General features: G+C 46.7%; 1 protein-coding gene across 1 annotated transcript; it reads right to left on the reverse strand.

The window, feature by feature from the left end:
- Window positions 1–744: 744 nt before the first annotated feature.
- On the reverse strand, window positions 745–10,128 carry LOC109423450 (hemicentin-1). Its single transcript, XM_019698425.3, has 10 exons — window positions 7,442–10,128; window positions 6,712–7,376; window positions 5,700–6,655; window positions 5,474–5,648; window positions 4,473–5,418; window positions 4,283–4,413; window positions 2,996–4,195; window positions 1,497–2,936; window positions 1,312–1,438; window positions 745–1,247 (listed from the first exon to the last, which is right to left on the reverse strand). The coding sequence occupies exons 1-10, from the start codon at window positions 9,571–9,573 to the stop codon at window positions 869–871; spliced, it is 8,151 nt and encodes a 2,716-aa protein (XP_019553970.3). The 5' UTR covers window positions 9,574–10,128; the 3' UTR covers window positions 745–868.
- Window positions 10,129–10,157: the final 29 nt, after the last annotated feature.

The raw sequence follows: 10,157 nt of genomic DNA on the forward strand, positions 1-10,157 counted from the left end.
GCGTACTTGATCGTTGATAATGATATTTGCAATCGCGGCTTGGACAGCGGACGTACTAGCGTTCGTGCTGCGAGTAAAATGCGTTCTTGTAATCATCATTGCTTAACCCTTATATGGCCGACAGGGTACCCGGTACCCAGCGCCAATTTAAAAAGCACGGTGTAGAAAAAAAAGCAAAAAGTTTGTCGGACACATAACGGTTAATGAATGTGGGCTGTGCACCTTGATTATACTCTTGATCTTCAATCTGTACATTCTTGCGTCGATCTGCCACCAAACGATCACGCGCCTTTGCACATTGCCCATCACGATGAAAGCTGTTCCCATAACTCGTGTATGTTACCGCAACTCTGGTAGATGTTATGATTATCTTTGAAAGTTCGCGCTACAATGATGAACCCGCGGTTCGTCAGTAGAACGAAGAGTAAGGATCGGAGATCCATGGCAGGAGGCTAAAGGACCTCACAACACATCTGAATCGCGTTGCCAGCCTTCATCGTGCCGTGTGGAAGCAACGAAGAAGTCTACTGTGCAGTTAAAATAGTTGTTACGACCTTTGTTGAAGTTGTCTACCAATAGAGCACTCACACAGCAATAGGCTTAACATAGTTTAGACGACTCTTTGATTATATCTTTAATGCAGCAAAACTAATTGTAATTACAACAAGTTTTTGAACGACGCAGGCGATATATTTGTGAGAATGAATCACAACTGATCTTTACACAATGATTCTATAGGAAATGTACACAAGATTACTAAAAATGACATATATTGCATACTTCATGGTTTTTGAAAAAGTACAAGTCAAAACAGTTTCTTTAAAACTATTGAAACTACAGAACGTAACCCAAAAAAATCCCGTTAACCTTAATCTAAACAGTACACATACACCACGAACCTGTGGGCGTAATCCATGACACCAGATTCCAGCCCAAAGGCATGCGCAATCACTTTCAGCTTGTAGATTTTACCCCGTTGGAACTTCTTGTTTCCATACAGATAAACTGCTCCCGGCGATTGTGGGGTCTTGTCCAGTCGGAAAACGTGCGCATACGTCCGCTCCAGGAAATTGAATGAAGCTTCCGTAGAATCGTGCTGGTAGGCGGGGATTGAAAGGACGGCAATTGGCTGTTTCGTTGAGTGTTTCTTCAGTGAAATCACCTTGAACGTGAGCGTCTGCTCAATGTGGGCTCCATCGGGGCATGAACCTGGCGTTGATTGGTAGCGGCAGTCTTGGTAGCATTGGCTGGAAAGGAGGTGGGGTTAGATTTAGAATTGTGTCTTCGATGATACAGGTTCCGATAGCTTACCCAAGTTGGTCATCCTCGTCGTATTCTTCTGGACATCCTGTTGGCACACACAAGTACGAACCTTTCGTATTTAAGCAGGATTGACCTTCATTACATTCATCTTCCTTCAACTGGCATTCGTCTATGTCTGCATGTAAAACGTAGATATTACGGTAATCGCACAGTAGATATCCCAGAAATCTTACCAACACATCTGCTTCCCTCCAGTTGATATCCCTCTGGGCAGATCATCTCGTAGTTCATCACACTGAATGCAGGTTCTTCTCGAATGATTCGCCTCGTGCAGGTACGATCATCACTAGACAGTATGTGCCCCGTTGGGCAATAGCAGGTGTACCCACCCTGGGTGTTCTCACAGTAGTGTGAACACTCAGCATCGCCTTCACGACATTCGTTGATATCGACGCATCCATCCGTATACATTCGGTAGCCTACAGCACAAACGCATTCAAAGCCACCGTTGGTGTTGATGCAAGATTGTCCGTTCTGGAGGCAGCTGTGCTCACCCGTTGTGCACTCGTCTACGTCTACGCACTGACCTAAAGATGCGTTGTAACTCAATCCCGACACGCAATTGAACTGTATGGAGTTGCTAACACCGCCAAAGTTTAGATTGTAAGCCGCTGTGTCTTGCGTAAGGTTCACTGTATTCTTAAGGCTTACGGTTATCTTGTGGTGACCATCTAGATCATCGTCAATGTCGGCTTCAATGGGACCATCGACGTACTCGATGGGAGCAGTTTCGGCAAATGCAAAATTACGAACAACCTTAAACTTCTGTGGCTCTTCGGAGGCGCTTGTGTCATCGTATTCTTCTTCATCTTTGTTTGGATATTTAGATTCGTAAGTTAACAGAGGTGAATAATTGCGTTGATATGCAGCCTTCTTTTCATAGTTTTTCAGAAGAGCGTCATTCCGGCAAGACTTTAGCGAACATTTTTCCATTTCCATGTTTTCTCCTTTACACTGTCTGCCTCCGTTCTTTGGTTCCGGATTTGTGCAGGATCTTTTCCTACTGCGAACACCGGTTCCGCAAGGTTTGCTACACTTCGACCAAGGACTCCACTCGGTCCAACCTCCGTCTACAACACATTCTTTTTCCTTGCATATCTTTATTTCACTCTCCGCTCCTTGACACGGCAAACCTCCGTTGCGTGGGGCCGGGTTAGCACAGCTCCTCCATCGCAGTGTCCGCCCGAATCCGCAGGTCTCACTGCAAGGCGTCCAGTTCGTCCACGGAGTCCAGCCACCATTGATGGAGCAGAATTTGACATTGCAAACTTCTTCCTCGTATTCCTCACCAAGGCAAGGCTTACCTCCCAGCGATGGCGACGGGGAATCACACTTCCGGTTGCGGTACCGAATCGATTTCAATCCAGTGTACTCGGTAACGCAATCCAAAGAGCAGTTGCTCCACGTGCTCCAGGCTCCCCAACCTCCGTTGACGGGGCATGGCAACATCTCACAATTTTTTACCTGTACGTTCTCCCCAACGCAGGTGTATTGTTTACCGTGGGCTGGAGATCCACTAAGGAGCAGGCAGATGCGTGACCGGAACTGTGTGCCTTTGCCACAGGTAGCACTGCAAGCGCTCCACTCAGCCCACGGTGACCAGCTTACGGGAACTAGAATGCAAAGTATTTGGAAATTAGAAAATCAGAGTTTACAACAGCATAATGCTTACCATCAATCGTCACGTAGAACTCCCGACTGACCTGTCCATGCAAGTTTTGTCCGACGCACTTGTACTCTCCTGCGTCCGTAGACTGCGCTCCTGAAATTCTTAAAATGTGACCGTTTGACGCAAGGAAGATTCCCTTCTGTGCGCTAGTTATAACAGAGTCATCTTTCGTCCAAATGACTTCCGCTTCGGGAACTCCGACCACTTCGCAGTTCAGATCTAGGCTGTGATGGAGCGACACAGAAGGTTTGGCATCATACTCGATGTTCTGGAATCGCGGAGGAGACTCCACAACAATGTGAAACAACTTCTCCTTCACTCCCGCTGTATTGTTCACGAAGCAAGAATACGTAGATGTGGCTTCAACGCCGTACAGTTCAAGAACCGGCTCTTTGTTGGGCAACTGTTCGTTGAGCTTCTCATCCAAGTACACTACTTTCATCCAGAAAATCTCCGGTTTTGGATAGCCTATACTGGCGCAGTCCAGCGTTACGTTGTCACCTTTAAGGATGTTGATTGGCTGATCGGCTGCTTCGTCTTCTTCGTCAAGCAGTACACTGTTGATCATGGTGGGTGGTACGAGGATGATTACCGAGAAGGAAATTTCCTGCTTTCCCACGGAGTTTTCACCGAGGCATGTATAGTCGCCTTGATCCTTGGGACTGGTTGATCCTAGGTACAACGTCTGTCCGGTGAACTTGATTGATTTGGAGTTACGATACCAGCTGAGAGTTGGTTTCGGATAGCCTGTGATCGGACAGTAGAGGTACAACGGCAAGCCTTCCAGGATCGAGAAGTTGGGCCCAGTCTTAAATCTGTTCATCTGGATGTATGGAGGAACGAGTACTTCTACCTTGGAAACTCGTTCATCATGGCCTACAGCATTTTGTGCTAGACAGAGATATTTTCCAGCACTATTTGCAGCTGCAGTGGGTTCAACAAGCGTGAACTGTATCTCGTGCTGCGATAGTTTCGTGGCAACAAATTCTTGTGATTGAACTGCATATGACTTGGGCTTCACTCGATAGGATTGTTCTAAGGTCAAAGCGTTGTAGTCAAGATCGGAAGTTGTCGCCAGTATATCGCCTTTGTAGATGATACTGATGATCGGCAAGGGACTGCCAACAGCTTCACAGTTAATGTCCATGGAGTTTCCTGATGTAATCGTTAGATTCTCGGGGAAGTATGTAATCTCTGAAGGTTCTGTGAATTAAAGAGATTCTAGATAATCTGTAGTTTTATGAAATGAAACAGCGTAATCATCAACGACAAAAGATATTCTGAACTTACGATACACGGTGACACGGAACTTCTTTTCGTCTGTTCCAAAAATATTTTCCGCTTCGCATGTATAGACCCCTGAATCCTGTGGCTGAATTTCGACAAATTCCAACACATCTTCGAATTCATCCAACGGTACACTGAAACGGAGTTACACAGTATTATTCATACAATCTAAATACTTCCAGAAAATACGTACTCATCCTTTGTCCATCGAAAACTGGCTGGAGGGTTGGCTTCCATGAAGCATTCCAGTTGCAGGTCTTCGTCTTTGAATACCTCTATGTGATTGTTAACCTCTCCCCAGTGCCTCGGCGATGTCATCACGTCCAAACGGTAGACTTTTCGCGCACTTCCCAGATCATTCTCCGCCACACAAGTGTACAAACCATTGTGATGGGTGTCTACGCTGTCGATAGCTAGTTCGCTTCCTTTAGTGATGACGGTATCATCCTTGGTCCACGAAATGGCCGGTTGAGGCGATCCGCTCGCATGGCAGACCAGACGAAGTTGCTCACCGGTAAGAAGACTGACTTCGGCGTCAATCTCCGAGTCTTCCTCACTTTCATCCAGATCATCGTCATCTTCAGATTCTACGGGTTGGATCACCGGCGGAGACAGGATTCCCACTACAAAAGAATGATTATTCCGACCGGCTTGATTCTCCACGAAGCAAGTGTAGGTTCCCTCGTGATCTTGACGGAGTTTGTCGATTTGAAGGATATTCTGCAGCAAACGAACGTCCGACAGATCCAGATAGGAATCCAGATTGCGATGGTTCAGCTGCCACAGTAGACTTTCATAGTTGTCGAACGGGCAGACGAGGGTCAGTGGAGCGTTCAGTTTAGCCTCAATGGATGGATCGGCAGATGTCGCATTGTCTGACTTTTTCGGTGGATCGATGACGGTGACTTGTGTTGAACGAGAGTCGGAACCTTCCTCATTTCTTAGAATGCATGTGTAGGTTGCTGAAGAACCATTGTTATGGGAGATCGTCAAGGTAGGTGATTCTTGTATAGTTTCGTTATTCTTGGCCCAAAATGGATGAGGCGTAGGATTCCCCGAACCCTTACAATCAAGCTGAACTTCTTGCCCGGGTAGGATTTGGATTTGCTCAGGGAAATCCGTGGCGATTCTTGGCGATTCTGTAAAATACACAGTGTTTTTATTAGAAGATGATACAGAATACGCATGCCAAACCTTTCACAGCTACGTAATAAACTTTTTGAAGATTTCCTTGGGAATTCTCAGCATTGCAAATATAAGAACCTTGATTAACTGATGATACATTCAAGATTTGCAGACCCGTATCGGTAGCCACAATGTTTGTCAACTCGTCCAGTGAGTCACCCTCGAATGTCCAACTGATGGTAGGCTGTAAAATTTCATTATTTCAACCATCTGTAAAGTTCACACTTCAACTTACCTCGGGAAATCCTGAGGCTGTGCAGTCTAACACAACGTCCTCTGCTTTGGAAACGGTTATCACTTCGTCCTCATCAGAGTGGAATACAAATTCTGGTTTGCCGTACACAATAATTGTCGAACTTGCTGACGAGATACCAAACTCGTTAGCCGCTCTGCATGTGTATATACCAGAGTCATCCAAGGTCACGTTGTACGGCGGAGCTTTATCCAACAATTGCTCATTGCAGTACCACGATATTTTTGGCTCAGGAACGCCTTCGACTTGGCAATCTATCCAGAGCTGGTTACCAGCCTCCACCAGAATACTTTCCGACGGAACTACTGAGAAAACCGGAGCGCTTCCGTATCGCAAGGTCACTTCGGCGGTGGACATTCCTATAGGATTCGTAGCGATACATTTGTACTGACCTGCATAGCTCTCGCCGAAACTATCAACTAAGAAAACAGTTTTGTTGTCGTTCAACAGCTTGAAGCGACCATCTCTCTCCAAGAGTTGTCCATTGAATGTCCACTGAATCGATGGCTCCGGCAAGCCCATCACATCACACGTAAGCTGTCGTACGGAGCCCTTCAATCCTAGAAATTCAGTTTCTTGTATCTCGTCGTCGATCAGTATACTGTCGACATGTGGAGCTACCATTAGCCGAGCTTGCATGATAAAGCTATCGGCTCCATGTGCGTTCGACAGAATACAGCTGTAACTGCCTTGATCCGCTGGACCAAAGTTATCGATCGTCAACTGATACTGGACTGCGTTACGACTTTGGTCGACGTTCAAACTTACCCGAGCATTGCCTTGAACGTCGTAGGGACTGCTTTCGAATGTCAGTTTGCCACTCGTCCAGATGTACTCTTTCAATGGCTGACACAGATCACAAGAGCAGTTCAGTGCCACACGACTTCCAGGTTCGACGTACATAACCTTTTCTGTTGGCTTAGAGATCTTTGGTGGTTCTACAACGAAACGCTCATGAAAACCCGCTACTATTCAACACACGATATGAACTTACCATTTGCTTCACCTTGCACGAGAATCGTGCGCTGAGCCGTTCCGTGACGGTTCATACCTTCGCATGTGTAGAATCCTTCGACTTCAGGAACCACCTTCGATATCACAAGACTTGTACCAGTCTCCGCAAGCCGTTGCCCATTCGATTCGTCTAGTGGTCGATAGCTCCATGAAATCGACGCATCTGGATTTCCCTTCAGACCACAACCGAGAGTCAAAGGTTGCCCGTATGCTGCGGAAATTGTATCCTTGAGCGTTTTAGGTGCCTTTGGAGCGTACTCCACGCTAAGGTGCGTCGAATCCCGCAAAATTCGCCCATCAATTTCTACTTTGCACTCGTAGGTTCCCTCGTCAACCGTAGAGATATTTTGCAACTCCAAATACTCCTGCCTAAGAGCGTGATCAATCTGTTGACCGTTATGGCTCCAAACAATTTGCGCCTGGGGATTGATATTCTTCGTGATACAGCGCAAGGCTATCAACTTTTCGGATTCGTAAGCAACAATGTCCTTCGGGTAGACGCCGATTTCTGGTGCCGGGCGTACTTTCACTCTAACCGCTGCCAATATTTCCTGCTCGCCAACGCTGTTCATCGCACGGCAAGCGTAGCGTCCCGAATGCTTCGTAGTCACATTCGTCAACTGGAGTCGTAGCGTGTCTGTATTGCTGGCGTTGTAGAATACGTGGGTAAATTCATGGATCGTTGATTCAACACAACCGTGAATACTTACTCGAAATTCTGCTCCACCAGGATCCGATTGAACTTCTTCCACTGCATTAGCACTGGCACCAAAGATTCACCGCGGCAGTTGATTTCGAAGTCATCGCCTTCAAGCAGATCAACATCCGTAAAATCCAGCGAAAGTTCTGGGGCAGTCAAGCCTACGGCTTGGATCGCGGTGGAGATCAGTCTCTCCATGGGGTTTCCGTCGACGTCTTTTCCCGACACGGAGACCTTGAACCGTTGTCTGGGGACCTGGAAAGTCGGTGTCACGAATACCGGTGTAGTATCGTTGAGGGTTGCTTTACTGAGTGGTAGCTTGAACTTGAACGAAGTACCGTCGGAGGTGTCGGGATCGTGAGAAGTAACGGTAACGTGGAAAAGGTTTTGCACCAAATCCGGTTGAGAGGGCTGAATAGTAAGGATGTTGTCTGAATTTAGCACCGGCTGATGAGAGAGAGCGCCAATGGTGTTGGGTTTGGTTTTGGAGAACCCGAAGTTGAACTTGACATCGCTATTTCCGGATAGCCGGACGGAATGGGACGAATTGGAGCCGGCTTTGATGTTCCATTTGCCGGGTGAAGGATCAGCAACGTTGACAACCTTGATGTTTTCGAGATCAAGCACAGATTTGGTGTTGTTGTACGGGATATGCTGAGGATCGGTTATTTCTATGTTTGGACGGTGACCAGCTACACTTACGCTGAACTCCTTTAAAGTACTGTCAACATTCAGATCAATGTTGTGAGTTTCAGGAGTTTTAGAATCGACGGATTTGAGAGGAACGTGATCAATGTTCATCATGCCTTTGATACCAACCAAAACATGTTCAATTTGATCTTTTTTCAGATCGTACACTTGGCCATTACTTGCGGCTGCAATATCGTTCATTACTTTATGACCTGGAGTGTCCTTGCCTTCGCAGAAACCTGTTAGCAAGAAAGTGATCGGTGTTTGTTTCTGTTGGACTAATCGTAGAACACGTTGATCAAGCTTAAAATCTTTCGCCGTAGCGTCGGTGAACACGTAAACGAAGGATTTTGGCAGGGCAGCCTCAATGGCTTCAGATATTGCGGCAAGTGCAGCTTCTGGGCAATCACCACCTCCGTAGATCTGAAGGCTTTCAAGGGACTGTAGTAACTCGTCCTTGTTGCGAGTTACCAAACGGGGCCCCACTTGTGGGTCACGGAACGGTACAAATACGTAGTTGTAGATTGGGTTATTCTCCAATCCAGTGATTTCATTTATGATTAGCTTCGCACCTTCCGTGAGCTGCTTAAGGTCGTCCAACATAGAACCTGTAGCATCGAAAACTATGACCAAGCTTCGTTGACCTTCAGTGGGGGCTTCGTAACCACGACGAATTGTAGGAAGCGATTTTGTTAGATTTGGAATTAGGATGCTAGTTATAGATGGATTGTGGGACCCATCCGATACCAACGCTTCCGCTTCAATCGGATCAATGGAAACAGCTTCCTCTCTTGAATTATTAGCTGTCAACATCTCTTCCAATATGTTAGGCAATCCCGCAGATAAGCGTTCAGACATTGGTCGAAGTACTTGCTTGAGTTTCATTTTCATTTCTTCCGTCTCGTTCTTCTCCTTCAACATCCCGAGTAACCCCAACACCTCACGTGACGCCGGCTTCCTTCGCAAAACATCAATTATTTCATCATCAAGCTCTGTAGCATCCGCTTGCATTCCTTCGTTATCATCAAACATTTCGCCGCTACCGGTTGTAGCTGTACTACTATCGTTTTCCCGAACTGTCTCAATGGAGCTTTCCCAATCACTACCAAACAAGTCGGTCATCGTAGCGTTATCTTCTTCGCTAGTCAGCGTGATCGTCCCCACGTTTAGCGTCGTCTCGATCGAGTCTCCCGCGTCGAACAGCTGTTCGCCGTCATCCGCATCCTTATCACCGTTGGCGTAATTGATATTGCCGTTAATGGCCACTTCTGAATGAGTAACGGCTGCTTCTGTCGGCGTGACCTCCGGTGACTCTTTTGTTTTGATCTGGTCGAGTTTCCCATTGATCAGAAGCGTCCAGAGTTCACCGTTATCAGTGGCGTTACTGCTCGCAATGCTAATTATTGCAAAATGCGCGACTGAAAGCACTGGAATAAGCCATTCTACTCGCATGATTGCTTTTAAAACTTATTATTTCGAGACGGAATATGACGATTTTCACGGTTTTCACAGCCTAAACTGGATAGAACACGAGCGCACGTTATCAACGAAGTTCACAATTCAAGATGGCGGCATGGTGCCTCGAAAACCTTAGGCGTTATTTAACTAGTGACCAGTTCTACAGCCTTAATCCCACTAAAACGAACTGAGACGTACGCCAAAAGACGAACACTTGATCAAATTCAAAGTTTTGAACACTTTTAATCACTGCACCAGGAGAAATCCCTGGATATCACTGTATCACACGCGGGCCTTGTATTCTACACGACGGCGAGGCGCGCACCGAATCGTTCGAACGTCCAACGTTATCAACAGCGAGCAAAGGAATGACGAGAAGGCGATCTACACTTCTGGTGGATGAACTGGCCGGTTTGAAATGGGCACGCGGTTGCGCCAGATGGCACTGCGATCACTGGGAAGAAGTTGGTCGCGAAACAGGCGAGCAAAGCAAAAGGGCATCAAGAGAGTATTAGCGCTCTCAAACACGTGCTTTCGGTTCGCTCATTCTCTTCTGTTGCGTGAAGTCACGTGGTGGG

The sequence above is a fragment of the Aedes albopictus genome, chromosome 3 (genome assembly GCF_035046485.1).
Source record: "Aedes albopictus strain Foshan chromosome 3, AalbF5, whole genome shotgun sequence".
In the NCBI taxonomy this organism is placed as follows: domain Eukaryota; kingdom Metazoa; phylum Arthropoda; class Insecta; order Diptera; family Culicidae; genus Aedes; species Aedes albopictus.

Coding starts and splice junctions, on each gene's coding strand:
- LOC109423450 (XM_019698425.3), bottom strand. CDS start 9,573: ATGCGAGTAGAATGGCTTATTCCAGTGCTTTCAGTCGCGCATTTTGCA. Junction 6,656..6,711: donor CGTGCAAGGTGAAGCAAATG/GTAAGTTCATAT, acceptor GTTTCGTTGTAG/AACCACCAAAGATCTCTAAG. Junction 1,248..1,311: donor GACGAGGATGACCAACTTGG/GTAAGCTATCGG, acceptor CCTCCTTTCCAG/CCAATGCTACCAAGACTGCC.